Raw genomic sequence first — 22,582 nt, forward strand, 5'->3', positions numbered from 1 at the left:
TAGCATTTGTATAGTAACTTTTATTAAGTGCAAAACATTTGACATGCTTAATGAAAACCATAGCCAGTGTTTATGGAACAAGAGGATATAAGTGTATAGAATGTAATACATATTATTAATGCAAAAAACAAGGCTGTTTCATCCATTTTTGGTACCTGTAAAAGTAGCCACCTGAAAAAAGCAAGACATTTATTTTCAATTGAATTGAAAACTGAATATGAAGAACCTAATTCAATCATTACGCTCACCACATTTTTAAATATCCTAATTTGCACAAATGTATTTTATGATGATGTGGCCTTTTTGCTGAATTCTTACTACAATATGAGATTTAAATACTGCAAACCATCAATGACATCATTGCCCAGTTTTTGACTTTCATCACCACCAGATTGTCAAGGTACCAAAAAGCAGATACAACAGCATAAAATAATACAGTCTAATGTCCGAAATATGTTTGCCAAAGCTATGGCATTTCATTACCACACAGGATGAATGTGTTACATAAGGCACAGCTGCACAAGTACACACTTTGTATACTGACAATAATTGTCAAAAACAATACTACAAACTACTGCATTGGAATGTGACAGTGTATAAATGTTAGTACAAAAAGCTGATGACAAATAAGTTAATTCCTACTCTAATAGGCATACTATTTAGTTACCCAAGCTGACAAACAACAAAAACAATTGGCCAAAGCAGAATTATATTACAAAACAGTATTGTGGCCTTAGCATTTAGCTGTACATCAGTATAGATGCATTTTAATATACATACAAATAAAATAAAATATTGTCAAAGCAGAAAGTTTAATTCATGGGATCATTTTCATTTCAGGTTTTAGAAAAGGGCTTTGAATTCTGGATATAAAACATTTAAAAAAATACAATTTTGCCATTGTGTTTAAAATAGTTTTTATCAGTGTGTAAAATAAAATATTATTTTATGCTAGTTCCAAGTTTTGGATAAGTTCTTTTCTAACTATAATATAGTGTTGATGTTGAATTATGTTTCCAATATTTTATTAATCAGGAAACCTTACTTGAATATGAGCATGAGAATACATAACTATAAATCTACATTCCTCTAAGACAACCACAGTGAATCTCAGGTGCAACATTTAACTGCTGAAATTGCTGTTATATTACACTCTCAATTGATGTTTATTTCCCACCCATAGTGTTTTAATCAGATGAGAATAGTATTTTATTTAATGGCAGCTATAGGAAAAAAAACCTCATGTGCTGGTCTGAACTGCTGCATTGTAATAATATGCAATTCAGCTTTTTATAAAAAGTTAAAAAGTATAGGATTTTTCACACATGTATGATACAAGTTAAACCTGACCTTGAAAAGCACAGAACATTCAAAAGCAACCGTTCAGCACAGTTTTCCCTCAAGTTTCATTCAGACCTGGGCCTGCCATTAGAAGAGGATTCACTTAAAATAACCTCATCCTCACACTAGGAAACCCTGGGGGCATTAAAGTGAAATATACTTTGGTATACCTGGTATACTTATTGGCCACTCTTCAAACCAAGAGCTTTCTAAGTCAAGAGAAAAAAAGGCAGTTGCGATAACAGATTGGGTTGGCCATAACAAGTCTCTTTGAATGGATCACACGTAGGAGAGCCTATTTAACCCAGGGTAGTAACAAGTAAATAGTCAATGGTTTCTTAAAATTTGCTTCAGGCTTCATAGAACTTTTCCACCTTCTTGGTCACACTGGATCCAGCGACCATTGTTCTGCTCACTACCTCTTTGGTGATCTGTCTGGTCACTGTGCCACTGGTCTCCATATGCTGCGTGGTCATCATCCTCCCGTCTGGAAGACAAACGGCAACACGTATACAGAACAGTCCGCACAAATAACAACTGCACAGAAATATCCGTACTACTTATTTCAGCGGGATGCTTGTTCATTTGTACACAACGTATCATTGAGGGTAACAATAAAAAAATGAAGGACATATCCCCACCATATAAAAATGAGCAGCTTGAATAACATAAAAACACGATCTAGAGCAGAAACAAACCCAATATGTTCAATATACAGGACCTGTTACTGTTATGGATCACAGTATTTTATTTATGAAGACCGTGCAGTGATGCATTTCCTTCTTTTTAACAGACTTGAATCGAAATGTCTGAGCAGTGAAGACGTGTACCTGAGAAATATGGATCGTTGACTGTTGTGTGGGTGGTCCGTGTGGAGATTTCACCAGGGAGGTTGAATATATCTCTCCTCATCATCTGCTGGTTACTGAACTGGGATAAGTTGCCTAGTAAAGTGACAAGAGAGGCATGTCAGGGGATATACACTACAAAAACTACAGGTTGTGATATTCATTATTTCCCAACAGGCACAGCATCCAATCCATTCCAATCTGCTGCATATTGTGTCAGAATCTAGCAGCTGTTGGATATGATGCCTAGGTGGGTAGCAAGTTATAATCTTATAGGGGCAGAATGTACCTCCATCCTGGGACTCTATTGTGATGATGCCCTCTCTCTCTGGTCCAAAACCCTGTGTGGTCCGGGCCTGAACTTTGAACTTGTAGGGCACGTTCTCACTGAGGTTGGGCACAGTCAGGTTGGTCTCGGCACTGTCACCGTTCACCTGGAACGTCCGCACATCTCCTGATATGCAGAAACATCAGTTGCAATAGCCAAACAGATCAGAGGGGAAAAGAAATGTTTATTATTATTCATTTCTTAGTAGATTTCTTAGCAGTTCTTATCAAAGTCTCCTTACAGTTTACACAATAAACATTTCAAAGCACTACAAAGTGTAGCAATACAATCAATACAAAATACAATAATCCAACATCCTAGTACAGGGATACACAACCTGCAGCCCTTGTATTACTTCCATTTCACATTTCATATTTTTTGTCTTTATGCAGCCCGTTTTAAGAAATGGTTCAATCAACACTGTGGATATGCGGCCTGTGTGAAATTTGGATTCATAAGCTCTCCTTGATCCCACTCACCCCCTCCGTGCAGCTGCTCACAGGTGACCATGTAGCCCAGGATGCTGCCATTGGGTTTGCGGGGCTTCTCCCAGCTGAGCTGCAGAGCCTCGGGGCTGAGGGCCGTGAAGACCAGGGGCCCTGGTGCACTGGGGGTGCTCAGGGTGAAGGGAGATCCTGGGGGTTACAGACAAATCCTTGTTATGGAGAGACTGAAAAACTAAGCTCCAGCCCTGGATAATGTGAGCTGTAGTTACTTGACATGAGTTGAGTAGAATAGGCACTGATTACTGGTATTAGTAACAATGGAAAGGGACTTGTTTTTCATTGACAGGGCAGGCTCTGCTGACTGGGATGTGTAGGAGGTCGTTACCTGGCACTGGGCTGAGGGGGCTCTTGGGGTCAACAGCAGACTCGATGGTGATGACTCCCTCTCGCTCAGGGCCCCAGCCCTCCTCACTGTGGGCCTTCACTTTGAAGATGTACGAGTGGTTGGGCAGCAGATCCTTCACCACCACGGAGTTCTCTGCTGGGTTTGGTATTTCAATCCGCTTCAAGTCCCCTGCAACACAGACGCAGACACAGTGAGACAGGGCTACAGGCATTGCCCAGTCTCCTCTAGTGCAGATTGCTTCATTTGTTGTTTCGTATTTTTAGGCAACAAATGAGGCTCAAAATTAAAATAAAATAGCTGCCATGAAACGGTAGGAAACATTTAACTAAATGATTTTCAATAAATAAATCCTAGGGTGCAATGCCTGATCTTTTACTTTCAACACCAATAATACCAAGTATATTTAACAGTCTCTGATGTTTTCTCTTGTTAGACTCAGCTCTTTTAGACCCACTCATATGCAGGGAGTGTGTGGGAACTCATCACTGACCTCCGTTAAGCAGCTGGTACAGCACACAGTAGCCCTGGACCTCCTTCTCGCAGTGCGGCTCCTGCCAGCTCACTTTCAGAGCTGTTGGTCCCAGCGCTGAGAACACCAAGCGCGTGGGCGTGTCAGGAACACCAGGGGGCAGCCTGGAGTCTGGGCACAGACAGAGAGAGGAAAGCATCACACACATGCTGACCCACACAGGTTCTCACAGCTGTATTTCAAATTATATACATTACATTTAAAAAAAAAAAAAAAACAACACCTGGTACAACAGTTTTATGGAGAAACGTTGTGTAAATATACAAAGAGCTGAAGATCTGATTTGGATGTGGATTCCAGGTCATCTATACAATACTTAACTACACCAATCGACGCATGCTTAACAGATAAAAAATTAACCTGTTACAAAATTACCCAACCTGTATTTTACAGTGATATATTGGATCCCATGTAAATCACACTGGCACACAATTACACCAAGGGAAATGTTAAATTATTCAAATGTAAGCATGCATTATTATTTGCAAAAGCACCGCCATGCAACCGTCAAAAGAAGGGCACTGTATGAGCGTAAGATTGGGCTGGGGAGGTTTATATACTGTCCAGTCACCTAGAAGCACCATGTCCAGATTCTGTAGGGCATCGTTGACATCTTCAGACTGGGTGCGGCCCCTCATGCTATGAGAAACGTTGTACGTCGTCATTTTTGTATTGAACCCAGAGATTCCTGTGTGCACAGAGCAAAGGGTCAGGGATTAAAGTGCCATCCCTCAGACAGAGCATATCCAGCAGGCAACCTCAGGAAACGCCAGCACACCCCCAAGCCGTGCTCAGCAGACACCACCGGCCAGGGGTGCTCATGCACTTAGAAAAGAAGAAGCATGCTTGTTAGAGGACAGGGCTGAGCTTTTACAACTGTATCTGCATGGTAGAGAATCTGAATCAGTGGCTGCACAATAAAAGTCTAGAAACAACCGGAACCTTTATAATCAAACCGCCTCTCTTTTCACTTTCCACATTTGTGGCAGTCCTCAGCTTGATCTCAGGTAAAAGGTAAAATCACAGCAGTTGATGCATGCTGAAAAGCCTCATTTTGCTGAAAAGCATTACAGCTGAATCAAACAATCAAGAAGCACTACCATCACATTTGAATATTTACAATATTCAATATCGTGATGGGGAGGCTTTTTCTCAAAGCACTTTTTAAGAAAGTCTGCTTTTTCTGGTTCATGTCTATATTATTTTGTTACTTATATATATATATATATATATATATATATATATATATATATATATGTTTATTTGCCCTCACCTCTCACCTATTTAATTTGTCACAATTCAAACGTGTTCATTTGAAGAATGTACATGTACTGCACTGCTCGTGATCTCAGGTTTCATTAAGTCACCAAGCCCAAGTATTCAATGATCTAATGTCATAAGACACCTCGAGATCCAATGTCAGCATATACATTATTTTAGAGAAAGTTACAATGTTATTTGTTAAAGCCATGTGTGTTTTTCTTCAATAAAGTATACTGCATATATATATATATATATATACACTCACCTAAAGGATTATTAGGAACACCATACTAATACTGTGTTTGACCCCCTTTCGCCTTCAGAACTGCCTTAATTCTACGTGGCATTGATTCAACAAGGTGCTGAAAGCATTCTTTAGAAATGTTGGCCCATATTGATAGGATAGCATCTTGCAGTTGATGGAGATTTGTGGGATGCACATCCAGGGCATGAAGCTCCCGTTCCACCACATCCCAAAGATGCTCTATTGGGTTGAGATCTGGTGACTGTGGGGGCCAGTTTAGTACAGTGAACTCATTGTCATGTTCAAGAAACCAATTTGAAATGATTCGACCTTTGTCACATGGTGCATTATCCTGCTGGAAGTAGCCATCAGAGGATGGGTACATGGTGGTCATAAAGGGATGGACATGGTCAGAAACAATGCTCAGGTAGGCTGTGGCATTTAAACGATGCCCAATTGGCACTAAGGGGCCTAAAGTGTGCCAAGAAAACATCCCCCACACCATTACACCACCACCACCAGCCTGCACAGTGGTAACAAGGCATGATGGATCCATGTTCTCATTCTGTTTACGCCAAATTCTGACTCTACCATCTGAATGTCTCAACAGAAATCGAGACTCATCAGACCAGGCAACATTTTTCCAGTCTTCAACTGTCCAATTTTGGTGAGCTTGTGCAAATTGTAGCCTCTTTTTCCTATTTGTAGTGGAGATGAGTGGTACCCGGTGGGGTCTTCTGCTGTTGTAGCCCATCCGCCTCAAGGTTGTACGTGTTGTGGCTTCACAAATGCTTTGCTGCATACCTCGGTTGTAACGAGTGGTTATTTCAGTCAAAGTTGCTCTTCTATCAGCTTGAATCAGTCGGCCCATTCTCCTCTGACCTCTAGCATCAACAAGGCATTTTCGCCCACAGGACTGCCGCATACTGGATGTTTTTCCCTTTTCACACCATTCTTTGTAAACTCTAGAAATGGTTGTGCGTGAAAATCCCAGTAACTGAGCAGATTGTGAAATACTCAGACCGGCCCGTCTGGCACCAACAACCATGCCACGCTCAAAATTGCTTAAATCACCTTTCTTTCCAATTCAGACATTCAGTTTGGAGTTCAGGAGATTGTCTTGACCAGGACCACACCCCTAAATGCATTGAAGCAACTGCCATGTGATTGGTTGGTTAGATAATTGCATTAATGAGAAACTGAACAGGTGTTCCTAATAATCCTTTAGGTGAGTGTATATATATATATATATATATATATATATATATATATATATATATATATATATATATATATTAAACTTTAGAAATATTGTATTATTTGAATTTAGTTATTTAGAAAGCAGTGGCATATTTAAATAAACTCTTTACTGCTGTATAAGATGTCAAAACCACCTTTCTAATTAAGAGGTTTCTCCATCATGGTGAGAAATTTCAGCACACAATTCCAGCATACACACCCACATGTGTAAACCTGGGAGAACAATATAAATAATGTAGGAGTATTTAAGTAAACTGTCACACACTTTCAATCTCAGTGTCAAGCTGCAATATGAATTTCCTCAACCAACTTTCACCAGAGATGAATGGCCACCAACAAAAAAATAAACTTATATTGTTTTTGGCTTGAATACTGATTACTGATTCTAGTTGGGCTAAATTTGTGTATCAAATTTTGAGAGTGAAAGTGTCTTGACTCTTTAAAGTAACATGGTTCTCAGTTGTTTCTCAATAAAAAGTCATATGTCCACACAACAAAATAGATGTATCTCTTCAAATCTATGTCACTTCTGTGAATTGTGTTTTGTTTGGATGGAAGACTATTACTCAGGTTGTGAAGGCTTTTTCAATTTCCCCCACCCTTGCCCAGCTTCTGGAAGACTCACGAAAGAAAAGCAAGCTTGCATGCAATCCCTTTTTTGGATCATGAATGGACCGGTACCTAAACTCTCTGAGAACCCGCTGGGCTCGTCCACCATGACAATAGAGTCTCGCACGCCATCGTTGTCATAGTAACCCCTCGTCTCAGAGCGTTTCCTGAGCACCACCTCCTCTGTGCGCAAGCCTCCATGGGCCATCCCATCTTGTCTGCGTGAGAGAGAGCCCCCTAAGAAGTGTGGGCAAGACAATGAGATAGGAGAGAGAGTGGTGAAGCCAAGCTCACTACTGCAGTGTTGCGTGTACGTTACTGAATGCTGTCTACAGGACTGAAGCTGCACACTAATGATTAACAGTACAATTTACAATCAACAGATGCTAACACACACTACCACAATGTCACAGTATACAAGATGCAGATAATGGAAACTCTTACTGCATTCCAGTATACAGGTTGAGTCAAACCACAAAGCAATATGTGACAGAATGACATTGAAAAGAAGCACATACTACACTGATCCTCCACTCCAGAAAGCTGCCAATTTTATAGCTCCCTTTATATCATTACTTACTTAAGGCCTGGCAAAAAAGGGTTTCATTACTAAAACTCAGTGAATAAAGTACTTAAAACATAATTAATTAGTATGATAGAAGGAGACCCAGAAGACTCTTTGGTCAGGCAGTAGCTGAGGATCATACTAAAGCAGCAGTTTTGCGCTGATGAACAGAGAATACCATACTGCAGTGATTGTCATTTAAATACAGAGGGCGAGTGCTACTACAGGGTCAAATGCAGTAATATGTGCATGTAGTATGTAGTTTAGCGCAGCACAGACTGACACTGCTGCTATGCTGTACCAACAAAACATTCTGCAGATTAGAACTGCTGGGAGAAGTTGATGACAGCATTGATGATTGAGATTCCAGAGATGTTGAAGAACTAAGGATAGGACTGAAGCAATAATTTATCTTTACATTGGGGAAAAAAAAAATGTTAATTCACAAATCATTAACATATGTGCATATGGATGGAAGAAGATGTAAATCCTTCTCAGGTGGTGGTTTAATTTAGGCAAACAATTTCTGTGAACATTTTAATATGTAAATGAAAAATAACTATTTTTTTTTAATTAAGGATTTGAAAAGGTCATTATAACATTTTGTTTTCACAATCTATATATATTAGTTAATTATCTTTCAACATTTGCATTTTTAATTTAATTTAAAGTTGAAGTGAACTGGTCTTTGCGTATTTATTGTATAAATTGCACATCTTGAATTGCCTGAAGATCAAACTCAAGTACTCAAAAAAATATGATTTGAACAATACACATCATGAATTGTGACAGAGTAGTTAAAATAGTGACTTCTTTTTGGTTTTCAAGGTGAAAAAACACTTGATCCTAAATACAGGCATTGATAAGTCCAGGAAGATGGATGTTCCTACCTTGCCCAGGCAGGTAGGTAGTGTGGGTCTCTGTGGTCATGGTGCCACCTGCTCCATGGTAGTGGGGGCTTGCGGAGCTCTGGGAGGAGATGTGAGTGTAGTTGGAGGAACTGGTGTTGCGTGTCAAGGAACCTCCTCCTCCACTATAGAGGAAGCTCTGATCCCACTTCCCATTCACAAATTGATCTGCAAGAAAAACAAGAACATGGGCCTTGTCTGCATAGAAGAAGGAGTGGCCGGGTAGGGTTATGCAACAGTACAGATGGCATCCCTTCGCAGAGCACTACTATGCCTGCATTAAGCCTCCCAGTTTTAGATGGCAGGTGTGGTGATCTGCAGTCGTTGGCCAACAAGGATCCCGGTTCGTCTCTGGGCTCTGTTTCACAGGCACACATCAGGGCAGAAGACTTAAACTTGACACATACGAAGATAGATCATCAACTGGGCATCAGTTGATGCCAGCAGAGTCGCTGCTGCACCATGCCCCAGTAGAGAGAGAAGACCCATGAGGGGAAAGAGCATTTTTTTTTTTTATATAAATAGGCAGGCTGACAGGGGGCACTGGACTTCTGCGAGGCTTGGGAAGCAGGGGATCGGGGGGCAGGGTGGCGAGGGCAGGCATGCGTCTACCAAGAGGTCTTCACCTTGCAGCGGGAGCGGGGTCCTGGCGTGGAAGGGGCGGGAGGGCTCGTCGCCAGCACTGCCCTCTGTGTCAGTGCTGTACCGAGGGGGGATGATGTCAGCTGGCAGCCTCCAGGACACCTTGCGCAGGTCCAATTCATCACCAACCAGCTTGACAAACTTCCACCGCGTGCCTTTCAGGACAATGCAAGCAGTGGGTTGGGTCGCTGGAGCTCAAAAGCAGAAGGGGCGCAGAGGCAGCAGGAGAGGATGCCAAAGCACCTCCCTTCATCCACAGAGAAGATAAGAGTATCCTGCCAAGCTGGGAAGGGGGACTGGTTGGGTATGCAGTGGTGCCCACATTATGCCCAAAATAAGCAGAGATTTCTTTCGCCAAGCCTTGCTTCTGTTTGCTGGAAAAGGGCAGCAGTCTGGGAAGTATGGACCAAGAGCTTTTGCAAATGCACAATGGGAGTTTTGAAGGACCCAGTACCCCCTGCACATCTTAAATGTCAGTGCCTTTATAACTCAGAACCATGTTAAGCAGGAATAAGACAGAACAACAGAAAGATTTAGATATGCAGTCAGGTGGCTACTTTATAGATACAAAGCTGTACAGAGCTGGAGAAAACAGAAACTTCCTGACAGAAGCTGTAGCCACCAACTGTTTGGAAGCTAAACGAGGAGATGAATGTGGGCTGGGTCGACAGTTTCTGACATTTGAGTTGTTGTTTTCTGTGCCGATTCTGTCCCATTGGGAGACCCGGCCCCTTCGTTTGGCCTTTGCTGATGAACATTGACGATTCTTGGGTCAGCCTACCAATGTCATTCTCCTTGTTACTGCGGCACCTACTCCAGTTTTTTGTGCATTGGTACCAGTCCTGTAGGTCTCAAGTTCAATCACGTGATCATGATTAATTATAATCTATGTAGGGTGATGCCAAGTTTAGTGAAGTAAAGGCTCTCTGTACCTAAGAACCTTTGCCAAAGAATGATAATGAAAAAAAAAAATCAAATCAGACTGACACATACTTAATAGCCCACACACTGACGGATAGCTAGACAGACAAAGACAAGCTGACAAGATCTATGAGGAGATCTATGACAAGATCTATGACAAGACTAAATCACAAATGCATGGTTCACGATGCATTGTATGGAAACAACATACTCTGCAGTTTGACAGTTATAAGCTGCAAAATCTGGCATCAGTTTCTTAAGTGCTGAAAATCACAGAGCAGGGACGAACGTTTTGGCAAGGCCTTCCACCGTCAGAGATAGGATCACCTTCTCACAAAAGCTGAGGTAATAGTAACAGGCAGTGGGGAGGTCAGGAGTACTCACCATCATCAGATATGCTGGGGTGCTTGCTGCCCCCTGGGGAACGTATCACATCACTGCTGTACATCAGGAAGCTGTCGTACCCCTCCCCCGCCTCAGCGTCCACAATGGGGATGTCAGGGATGATGGGGACTGAGAGAGAGGATGAGCAACAGTGTGATCAGCTAAAACCTTCTGTGCTTTATTACAATGTTCTGCACCACAAAATGCACCTTCCTTTCAGACAGAATCATGTTTAGTTCATATGAAGCACACTACAAATAAAGTGAATGATCAGATATTTCTGTACTGGATGTACAACAGGGCACATGTAGTACATAGTAGTATGTGGACTTCTTGATTAACTGCATTGGTGTGTTCTTCCTGTATTTCTACTCATCATAGGTAATACTGTGTGAGTGTGATATGTTTATTCTTTAACAGAGGAAAAGTGTCATTGGACAATAAACTATGGTTTATTATCTTAAACATTTATGCCTGTCACATCTCGTGACAATTATGTTTCTTGGTGATCATTGTTAAGTGGGGTATGGGCAGTTTATATTAAGTGTGATATCACTAATTTTGTATTCAATCTCATGCATGTTGCTTTTTAGAACTTCAGATCTTTTCATTTGCATATTTTAAATTAACACATGCAGTTGTAGTAACTCAGCAGCTTTAACAATTTTGGAAGCTGCTGACTGACAGAAAAGTAGTGCTTAACAAATCCGTAGTCCAATTGCTACCAAAACAACTGATAGGTAAGTAACATTGGTCAAAAGCTACTGGCCGTAAAAGGTACAAATTTTATTGAGCACATTAAATGTGCTGTTATGTACTCACTGGACAGGGGTCTGGTGGGCTGTGTGGCCAGGTTGATGGTGGCATCTCTCGCGGGGCCCCAGCCTGCTCCGTTGCGGGCCCTGACATTGTAGCAGTAGGTTTGAGATTCCTGCAGGTTCTCAATTAGCATCATGCGCTTCTTGGGGTTGTCAATCTTCACCTTCTTAGTGGGGCCCATGGGCTCTGCAAGACAATACATGGGGCCTCTCAGTAATGCTCAGATGTTACTGCACACACGTTTCTCAATGTTTTAGGTGGTAATAATTGAAGCCCATTATTTTACTTATTTATTTTCAGTCAGACCCTCACTTGGATTCAAACTGTTGTCTCAGTCCTCTGGGCGCTTGACCATGCAAATTCACTAGGAGAGCAACAAACCCACAATGCCATGAAACAATTCTCTATCAAGCTCAGAGGGATACACTGTATCCACTGTACTCCACTGTATAAGAGCCCAGAAAATGTAATCTGAAAAATCAAACTTATAATAGTCATCTGATAGTCATAAAAATTTGTCTTACTGTTGTCCTCTGTGATGGGTGTGTAGGTGACTTCATAGGCAGTGATGTCACCATTGGTCTCTGCGGGCTCAGCCCAGCTGAGTTGGGTCACCGTTGGGCTGATGACATTAAAGGCCAGGCGGCCCGGCTCGCTGGGCACTGAGTGAGGAGAGAGACACAATGCCAAACATCCCAGGTGAAGACAATTCAGAGAACTAAATATATTAACATAATTTTTATTCATCACTCCATATAAGGAAACAAATACGATATAACTTTTATTTAATATAACCCATAATCAACTGTCAAAAATTAACCAAAATATAATACTTATTTGAACTGGTAGCTACTGGACTGTACTACTAACCTAACTAACAAAGATGTATTACACCTATGTTTCAGGTAATTAAACTGAAACATTATTATTTTTTAATATTCCCTGAGGGACTACAGGCAGATTTTCAGTCAGAAAAATCATAACATAATAGCATAAAATGTATTAATAAAATTGTTACAATTATAAAATTGTTTTGTAAAAACTATTTTTAATGGATTTAAGCAGATTGATCCCTTATAAATGATAAGAAATGTATTATTGACTTAAAATATAATGATTGGAAATACAACTAAGCCTCATTTTGAATGTTAACTTTGTTCATGTTTTTGATGTTCTATGCCTCCTTTGTCTTATCAAGAATAGGCTTCTTAAAATAATAATGGAAATGTCAAAATGACATCTGAAAATGCTAAACAGATTTTACTTAACTTTCATTACAGTAATTTAGACACATACCCCGCTGTAAAATTGGATAGGGTCCTTTACTAATTCATTGCTATCATTGGTCGTGTGTCAATACTAGTTTGTAGCTGATGTCAATACATTACATTAGTACATGCAAGACAAGCTCATCAGTCTGCAACAATGTCCTGACATGTCAGTATGGTATTGTGGCATTATTAAGCTGTTTTGGTTCAGAGCGCTATTATAATTCAGCTCACCATCCTCCAGTGTCTGGCAGTGCACCACATCTGAGTAGCGTCCCTCTCCCATGGCGTTGTAGCTACACACGCGCATCTCATAGTCACAGTAGGGGTACAAGTTCACCAGATCTGCCTGTGGGCTCTTACAGTCAATAACCTGGGCATCGGCCTCCGGGTCGCCCTGGATCCAGTACTTCACCTACCCAACATAATGACAACAGTTTCAGCACTGAAGTGAAATTTGTACTGGGCTAATCAGTCCAGTAAAATTTCAGGTAAGTTGAAAATAAATCATAATCGTTCATTACTCAAAGTGAGAGTGCCTCACCTTGTGTCCACTGGGCTTGCCAGGAGGTGGAGTCCAGTTCAAGTGGATATTCTTGGCACCGGTGGCCTTTGCAGTGACTTTGCTAGGAGCAGCCAGACGCCCTCCTGGAGACTGAGCAGTCTGAGTAATCATCTGTGATTCCAGGCCCCTCCCATCAGCTGGAAAAAACAAAACAAGGTATGATCAGGTACACAAATACTAAGCAGATAACCAATGCATGGCCTGCACTAGAATTGGATAAGCATACATGCATCTTGTTGCATCGATTCAGAAGCTTAATGTCTCTTGAAAAGACACAGTTCTTGCTGTTCTAATCCAGCAGATCCTGAGAAAGCCAAGGATCACCTCGCTTGGCATTGAAATCTCCAGGCCATTGTTGAGGAGTGTCAAAAGCTGCCAGAGGAACCTGTGTTACAGCCGGCACTACTCAAATTTTAGGATTCATTCTCAGTGGTTGACAGCAGAAACAAAACATGCATACTACTTTACGATATAATGCAAAAATGAACTGAATTTACAATGACCTTGTTCAGACAATCATTATTTTAATTGTTTACTTAAATCTAAAGGTGAAAATACTTTGTCTCTCATTCACATAAATGAAAACAAACCAGGTGGGTCTCTGTGAATTTCAGATAATGAAGCAATAAAACACCATCAGCAGTTTGGCCTTACTGGGCGGAACGATGGACACAATTGTGGTCTTTCTCTCTCCAATGACAGAGTTGGAGGTGGGTTCACAGAGCTCCAGTTGAAAGGTCTCGGGTTTGATGGGTCCGGGGTGCATATGTGGATCAATCACAATGTTTTTCTCTGTCTCTCCTGGGCCAAACGTCAGTGGGCTGGACAGCTCAAAACGTGAGGCTTTACGGGTCTTCCAATACACAGTGGCAGGGCCCTCCTGGTGGCGGGTTCGAACCACAGGGATGGTGAAGACCGGATCGACGGTGGTGAAGGTCTGGGTGCTCTTCTTAAACATCATCACACTGGGTTCTGAAAAGGAGAAATACACCATTAGCCACAACTAAGGAAACCTTGTTAAATTAACCTAAAACATATATTAACTACATTACATAGTAATTATGTAGTAATATATTAAAATATGATTAATTAATCTGGTATTTGGTTTTAATCATTGCTATGTTTCACCACCAAGAAGTAAACCCAAATTAGTCAATCTTATCCTGAAACTTTCTTGTAACACAGGTTTAGTTGTTCTCTAACTTTAAAAATAGGACCTTACTGAAAGTGTTGTGCTACCTCACTACATCTGAATTACTGCATAATCTATGTTGGTGCTGTAAGACTTTACTCTGAGGAGGTAAAGCTATTCTGTAATGGTTGCAGGGTACTGTCCTGAAGTGTCTGAAACTATAAAGGGGTGTGTGGTAGGACCTACCAGGCTCATCTGTGATGGTAACAGTGGTGCGGGGATACTGGCCCAGCTTGGCACCCTGCCGGGGATTACTGAGGTCCATGACAAACTGTTTGATCTGCTTTTCGCCCAGAAGTGAGTCCGTTTCCATCAGGTCCAGCAGCTTCACCGGCACATTCTTCTGGGTCTCCCCGGGCAGATAGGTCAGCTCCCCTTCGGTGGACATGTAGTCCTAAGAAACACAGCAATAATTACTTCAACATCTGACTCAAAGTAAGACTGAGGTATTTCAGATCTTTGACATTTCACTGTGCAAGACAGTGAATAGTGAGATGACGAGGTGAAATCTATCCAGAAATATGAATAAACCATGTACAGAATCATACCCTGATTTACAAAATAAAAATGGATTGTTTGATTAATCTTATCAATATAAAACTATAGCCAGTGATTGAAGACTTCCAGAGGAATCATAATAGATGTTGGTAATTGATTGGTTCTATATGGTGTATTCACTGTATTGCATTCAATTAAGTACAACACACATTTGAGCCCTTCTGGTGCATTTTCAAGTTGATAATCTTTCCTTGAATGTGAGACAATCAACTTGTTTGTTGAATGACAGTGTAGGATGTTGCTATCACATTCTTTTCCGCAAAATAAATGAAAATGGCACTGTCCGTCTGTCAGCCCACGCACCTTCTGGTCCTTGGCGGTGAGGTCACGAGTGCGGTACGTGACCTGGGTGCGCCCGTCCTCAATGATTTCACGGCTTACTGGGATGTTGGCCACTTTATCCTGCCGGCTGTAGGTGTATGACGGCTGCAAGAAGGTCAGGATGCTCTTGGCTGGAGAACACAAACAGCTTGGTTAAACTCACTGAGAGGAAAGCCAGATTGCAGTTGTTACTTCACTTTCAAGATAATATCTGCGGTTTAACAATATAATACCATGTCTGACATGAATACATTAACAACACCAAGAACCATTCTCCAAAATCACAAATTCCCTCTCCTTTCAGGTTTTATGACAGAGAAGACAGACAAAAGAAAACAGTAAGACAAATTAAAAACAAACAATGAATGCTAGAAAATACGTCCTCTGTGGGAGGTGAGTGCAGACGGGCCCAGTACCGTGCTCCTTGATGATAGTGATGTTGACATATCTGCGGCCGATCTCTGCGATGCCCAGCGGCACGTCCAGTGCCTCAACCCTCAGTTGCTTCTTGTCATCGTCTTCGTCCTTGATGAAAAGTGGCACGCGCACGTCCACTGACTCCACCCCTTCCTGCAGCTCCACCAATCCCGTCGCGTCTGAGGACACACACACACACACAAACACACATACACCAAAATGTCAGCAACCTTTTAGCTTTCGCGCGCATAGGGAGAAACATATTGGGCGGATGAACCACAAACATGAAGGCAGAAGTTCCCATGATCAAAAAGGTCCCATCCCAATTTACTGAATAAAAACAATCTTTAACTGGCAACAAACATCTGAAAAGCAAACACACAATGCTAAAGTGTTCCCAAATTAATTCCTTTAGAACATAAAGCTTTTCAGTTTAGAACTTAACTAAGGTTATTCATTTTGGGATATAAAATATACAACTGAAGACTCAAGCCATTAAGCAGATTCAATAAAGATAATGATGGACCATATGCATGTCCTGTAGAGTTCTATATTGCTATTGTGTTAGTATTTACAGCTTATACTTATTTGGCATCTTTATCACTATCAGGATTCCAAACCACCACAAAATATTGTCCCGTGCAAAAGTCATTTAACACAGTGTGGTGTTTAGAAGGACACTCTCACCTCTGTCTGAAGCCACAGTGTAGTAATTAGGCAAAACCTTCAAGCCACTGAAGCTGCCCGACTGGACCTGCCTCTCTGTGAGCTTGACGATCTCAGGCTGGGCCGAGCGCGGGGCGGAGAGCACTGTGTCCACAATGGTGTGGTCCTGCCTGGGAGACAAATCACAGTAAACACCTCCTGAACTGCGAGCCTTGCAAAATTGCCAGTGAATTTGACACTATTGTGATCATGGAAATCTTTTCTCAGTAGCCAGAAGAAACTATATAATAACATTACATACATGGTGGTTTACTGCTATCATTAAGTAATCAATGTAAAAACATATAAATTGCTGTAACTTAAATGTATGACTATTGATGGTCATTGTCAATTGACCTTATGTTATGTAAGAATACAAATTTTAAGAAAAAACATACCTTTTACCAGCATTTGGTTGAAGCCTGAAACAAATCAAAGAGATAGGTCAGCAACAAGCCTGCCTTTGGTAACATTACATTATCATCAAAATGGATTTCAATCTGTAGCTCATTCATTTTAAACTGATAAAAACAATGATGAACACATCCTGTAAAATGAATGAACTCTTCACATGTGCTCCCATTAGCTTTAAACAAATATTTGCAAATGTAAATAAAATTACTGTTTTATGTTGTTTCATATACATAAATCTGGTAAAAGAAACAAGGTCAAGCAAGAGCTGGGCTTAGCGTTACACTTACATCCATTGCTTCAGATTTGAACCAAGAAGGCTCTTAACTAAACAGGAGGTCGTAATTAAGCACTGAAATGCATAGGATCATGTGCTGTGATTACACCGACAATATGTAATGCTGTGTGATTCTCATTATACCTGAATATGGTTTTTTGGAGCCTCTGGGCTCCAGGAATTTGCTTGTAGACTTCATTGAGCTGTGAATAAACACACGATCGGGTAAGCAGAGTGCACACTTCCTTATCCGATTTCCAGACAAATATAGCTGGCTATCTTAAAATTATGTCACAAAAAATGCATATATCTCTTCTCTTTCAATTCAGCCTTGTCTTATTCTTATCTAATTCCCATTGTCCTCTCATGAATGAAGTCACAATGCTGAAGATTGGATGTCTGTGAATGTCTTTCTATTACATGATTGAATTATTATAACAGTAGAGAAGATAATAGTAGATTTCCAATAATCTAGTGTATAAAAGCCTTCTATGTAATAGATTTATACCAATAAATATATAGGGTATAAACTGACGATCAAAACTGATACTTGTAAATTGAAGCCAAACAAATGTTGAGAAACTACTGCAACAAAAACACACTCAGTTATGAGACAAAAAGGAAATACATCTGTGGGGATTATAGTGTTGCAGCGAAAAAGATCAGCCAGTCTCTATCACTGCCCTATAGATATAGTGTTAGTCAGATCAAATATCATACTAACGTTCTCCTCCACCTCCCGGCGCAGCATGTCAGTGTCTCTGGCCTCTGGTCTGGACAGGCTGTCCGTGAAGAGACGGGTCAGACGCATCGACAGGGGATACTGGACTGGACAGAGGAGGAGTGGGTGTATGCAGGGTTAATACAAGAATGCTCCTAAACCATAATACATAAACACAGACAAAGAAAGTGGGAAAACATAATGTATCTAGCATTTCAATCATCTGTGATTTCTTCTGTTCTGTTAATGTCTTACTAGTTTAATATTCCATGGCCTATATTATCTGTGGCATTTCCTCATTCATGTTTTTATTGTTAATAACAATTCTTGAGAAAATAAATGACTTCTAGAAACAGGCAGATCAGTGTTGCTGAACCATCGTAATCCACTGAGCAACGTGTCTGTTGGGTCTTGATTGGTAGGACTACAAATAAGAGATGTATATGCAGGGAACATGCGGAAAACTCAGACTTACTTGTCTCTTTGGAGTTGATCGTCTGTGTGAGCGCACTAGGTACGCGGTGCACATTGTCATTGATTTTCCACCGCACTACATCCGTGCTCTTGGGTGGCCCGGTGCGCACCAGGGGGGTGTTCAGGTGGTCCGAGGTCAGCAGGCTCTGGCGCAATATGTACTGATCTTCTTTAAAGCCCACCATGCGACCTGCCAATACAACAGTGGTTACACATGGCTTTCCTGATTAGAAATATAATGGTACATTTACCCATGCATTTTATTTCATTTATCTGTATTACATTTTCCACTTTGCATACTACTGTACTTATTGTTGAACTGCATAACAGTACTGCGATTTGATCATTTATCCATGTAGTCCTTTTTTTTTTTAATGGTATGTGTTTTCACATATTAAAGGTTTGAATAAATAACAGGTCAATTTCACACATTTTGAGGACTACAGAACTCAAGAGTGAATATAAACGTACCTCGTCCACAGCACGGGAGCATAGCCAGACAAGCCTGAGAATGTAAAAAACAAGATCACGAATCAGGAATAATGGGATTTAACCAAGTGTTATTCAATAGGTAAAGTACCAATTATTCATTATTAGTTTCAAACATGTTAGGTTGATATATCATGATCAAAGCGACACTGCAAAAGAAATAGGTGTCTACTCTGTGTCCTCACCTTGCAGCAGGCGCAGTACTTCCAGCAGCAGAGCAGTAGGAGGCCCAGCAGTAGCATGAGGAACATGATGAGAGGAATCAGCCAGAGGAAGCCTCCCGGAGGACAGTCTGCACACAGAAGCAGCCACACTCTGAGTTTTGAGAGCTCAGCGTTTTCACAGATTACAATAGTGAACACCTTTTTGTGTCTGTTTGTAAATTCGCTTCTATTTAAGGTTGCATTTTCCTTTGTGTAAAGTGCCCCGAGGGATTTGGTCCACTGTGGGTATACTGCCCACCTGTGAACAGTTAGTCTACAGCAGGGAAAATAAGTGCCACTACTTATGGATTATTAAAAGAATGCATTGTTTTTGTTCTCAATAACTGAAACTGTTCTTAAGCAAGGCACACCTAAACACAGTATTTTCAATGAGGTCTGCTCAGTATAGGGATCACTGACAATCTATGGAGGGGCAAATTCATATTTTGTGGCAGGCACACTGCTGAACAGAACAATACAGTGAATATTCAGTTTGCGTAGCGTACGACCCAATTCCAATATCTCTGTACGGCCCATAACAATCGTATTGCTGTGTGACATTGTTGCAGGTCTGGCTACCTTTTTTCTTCAGCACCTGGACATCATTGAGCTTTTTGGAGTCAGGGAAATAGTTCACAGTGTACTGGTATGTGCAGTCATCATCCTCATCCCGGAAACTGCAGCTCTCAATCACCTCTTCCTCTGTAAGAGCAACACAAAGCACAGTCAGCACTGCTCTCTTTTGCCACGTCCAGACCCTGTACATCCACAGTGGAACACCCTACATTATGGAAACCTTTAACTGATCTTTTTTTATATGCATCTATTCAACTGTAATATCACAGTTTTTACGTGCAGCAGAATCAGCACATTGGGACAAAGATTATGTAAAAAAAAGCACACAATATATATATATATATATATATATATATATATATATATATATATATATATATATATATATATATATATATACACTCACCTAAAGGATTATTAGGAACACCATACTAATACTGTGTTTGACCCCCTTTCGCCTTCAGAACTGCCTTAATTCTACGTGGCATTGATTCAACAAGGTGCTGAAAGCATTCTTTAGAAATGTTGGCCCATATTGATAGGATAGCATCTTGCAGTTGATGGAGATTTGTGGGATGCACATCCAGGGCACGAAGCTCCTATTCCACCACATCCCAAAGATGCTCTATTGGGTTGAGATCTGGAGACTGTGGGGGCCAGTTTAGTACAGTGAACTCATTGTCATGTTCAAGAAACCAATTTGAAATGATTCGACCTTTGTCACATGGTGCATTATCCTGCTGGAAGTAGCCATCAGAGGATGGGTACATGGTGGTCATAAAGGGATGGACATGGTCAGAAACAATGCTCAGGTAGGCCGTGGCATTTAAACGATGCCCAATTGGCACTAAGGGGCCTAAAGTGTGCCAAGAAAACATCCCCCACACCATTACACCACCACCACCAGCCTGCACAGTGGTAACAAGGCATGATGGATCCATGTTCTCATTCTGTTTACGCCAAATTCTGACTCTACCATCTGAATGTCTCAACAGAAATCGAGACTCATCAGACCAGGCAACATTTTTCCAGTCTTCAACTGTCCAATTTTGGTGAGCTTGTGCAAATTGTAGCCTCTTTTTCCTATTTGTAGTGGAGATGAGTGGTACCCGGTGGGGTCTTCTGCTGTTGTAGCCCAACCGCCTCAAGGTTGTACGTGTTGTGGCTTCACAAATGGTTATTTCAGTCAAAGTTGCTCTTCTATCAGCTTGAATCAGTCGGCCCATTCTCCTCTGACCTCTAGCATCAACAAGGCATTTTCGCCCACAGGACTGCCGCATACTGGATGTTTTTCCCTTTTCACACCATTCTTTGTAAACCCTAGAAATGGTTGTGCGTGAAAATCCCAGTAACTGAGCAGATTGTGAAATACTCAGACCGGCCCGTCTGGCACCAACAACCATGCCACGCTCAAAATTGCTTAAATCACCTTTCTTTCCCATTCAGACATTCAGTTTGGAGTTCAGGAGATTGTCTTGACCAGGACCACACCCCTAAATGCACTGAAGCAACTGCCATGTGATTGGTTGGTTAGATAATTGCATTAATGAGAAATTGAACAGGTGTTCCTAATAATCCTTTAGGTGAGTGTATATATATAGTATCATAAAGCTTTGTTATCAATATTATTTTAATTAAATCCCAATTTTAAGAGCCTTACCTTTCTGGAGCTTGTCCACCATGGTGATCTGGAATGGGCATTCCTTACACTTCTCTCCTTTATTCTCGCCTGTTTTCCAGGCCTGACACTGTACACAGCTGCGCATGTTTTCACACAAGCCAAGTTGCATCTGTGGAAAACCGTGCAGGACAAATATTATGGATCACTGTAACTCCCTTGTTTCTCACCTTCCTGCATCTGCTATCCATCCACTCCAGCTCATCCAAATAATCATCTGCTCTTTTGGTGTCCTCTCTGCCTCGATTTGTACATGCTACTCCACTACTCCATTAGCTCCTGATCTCAGCTTGCAACCGGTTCAAGACTTTGGTTCTTGCCTACCATTGTCTCCATCAGTCTGCACCTAGCTACCTACAGATTCTCATCTCTTCTAACCCTCACTCCAGACCTCTCTGGAGTCACTGTACCCCCTCTCTACTCCCCTTCCCCCGAGCCCACTCCTGTTCCACCCTTGCCCGTAAGTGGTGGAACGACCTTCCCTCTGAAGTCAGGACCACACAAGCCCTGACCATCCTCCAGTGTCTGCCCAAGACACATCTGTACCTGTAACAGCTGATTACTTATGTATTTTTAGCACTTTATCAGTTAACTATATCTTCTCATATGCCTACCCCACCCTTTAGCCTTTAGCCTTTAGCACATACTGGGCACATAACTCTGTTATGTCTGCACTTGTTAGCACATTGTACTTATTGTATTTCATACTGATTGTATTCACTGCACTTTGTAATGCTTTGACATTTTAATTGTGAAAACTGTATGTCACCCTGAGTAACAGAGACTCAAACAAAGTAAAAAGGACAAGCCAATTACAACAGCCCCTTGGGACACCCGTAGTTTGATCTGTGGTGCATATGATAGGGGTTGGTAATACAAAAAATATATTGTGGTATTCTTGATATAATATGTAACCATACAGATTTGCATTATTTTCCTTACACCTTCCACTGATTTCAAACATAGTTTACATATGACATTACTGTGCTAAGTATCAGTTTGAAAAATATAAGCAAACCACTGAACCACTGAAGATCCGAACTAGAGGACTGGGGAGGGTCAGCTAATGTTTTTAAACAAGTCCCTATGTTGTTCAAATGGATCAGACTGTGAGACATGAACTTTGCATGGGGGAGAAACCAAACTTATAATAGAACATATTATATATTTAATATAACAGCTTTTGTTGGTTCAAATTAACTCACACATTTTTT

The 22,582-nt window shown here is 41.1% G+C and overlaps 1 protein-coding gene across 3 annotated transcripts in view; it reads right to left on the reverse strand.

Annotated features, from left to right (window-relative positions):
- itgb4 (integrin, beta 4) overlaps window positions 1–22,582 on the reverse strand; it is a 47,865-nt gene continuing 25,283 nt past the window's right edge. For 2 of the 3 annotated variants that reach the window (XM_066704900.1, XM_066704901.1), the window contains exons 16-42: window positions 21,351–21,480; window positions 19,694–19,816; window positions 19,097–19,203; window positions 18,894–18,927; window positions 18,424–18,612; window positions 17,952–18,055; window positions 17,372–17,430; window positions 16,938–16,961; window positions 16,522–16,670; window positions 15,834–16,013; window positions 15,400–15,548; window positions 14,725–14,932; window positions 14,001–14,318; window positions 13,326–13,483; window positions 13,016–13,196; window positions 12,038–12,175; window positions 11,517–11,699; window positions 10,695–10,823; window positions 8,730–8,915; window positions 7,347–7,511; window positions 4,470–4,586; window positions 3,860–4,009; window positions 3,349–3,537; window positions 2,997–3,152; window positions 2,479–2,643; window positions 2,172–2,285; window positions 1–1,828 (exon numbers count right to left, since the gene is read on the reverse strand). In XM_066704900.1, coding sequence (XP_066560997.1) covers window positions 1,692–1,828; window positions 2,172–2,285; window positions 2,479–2,643; window positions 2,997–3,152; window positions 3,349–3,537; window positions 3,860–4,009; window positions 4,470–4,586; window positions 7,347–7,511; window positions 8,730–8,915; window positions 10,695–10,823; window positions 11,517–11,699; window positions 12,038–12,175; window positions 13,016–13,196; window positions 13,326–13,483; window positions 14,001–14,318; window positions 14,725–14,932; window positions 15,400–15,548; window positions 15,834–16,013; window positions 16,522–16,670; window positions 16,938–16,961; window positions 17,372–17,430; window positions 17,952–18,055; window positions 18,424–18,612; window positions 18,894–18,927; window positions 19,097–19,203; window positions 19,694–19,816; window positions 21,351–21,480 — 3,942 coding nt within the window. In that variant the 3' untranslated portion in view covers window positions 1–1,691. The remainder of the gene's footprint in view (window positions 1,829–2,171; window positions 2,286–2,478; window positions 2,644–2,996; window positions 3,153–3,348; window positions 3,538–3,859; window positions 4,010–4,469; window positions 4,587–7,346; window positions 7,512–8,729; window positions 8,916–10,694; window positions 10,824–11,516; window positions 11,700–12,037; window positions 12,176–13,015; window positions 13,197–13,325; window positions 13,484–14,000; window positions 14,319–14,724; window positions 14,933–15,399; window positions 15,549–15,833; window positions 16,014–16,521; window positions 16,671–16,937; window positions 16,962–17,371; window positions 17,431–17,951; window positions 18,056–18,423; window positions 18,613–18,893; window positions 18,928–19,096; window positions 19,204–19,693; window positions 19,817–21,350; window positions 21,481–22,582) is intronic. The other variant, XM_066704902.1, reaches the window with a different exon arrangement.

The sequence above is a fragment of the Amia ocellicauda genome, chromosome 5 (genome assembly GCF_036373705.1).
Source record: "Amia ocellicauda isolate fAmiCal2 chromosome 5, fAmiCal2.hap1, whole genome shotgun sequence".
Classification (NCBI taxonomy): Eukaryota; Metazoa; Chordata; class Actinopteri; order Amiiformes; family Amiidae; genus Amia; species Amia ocellicauda.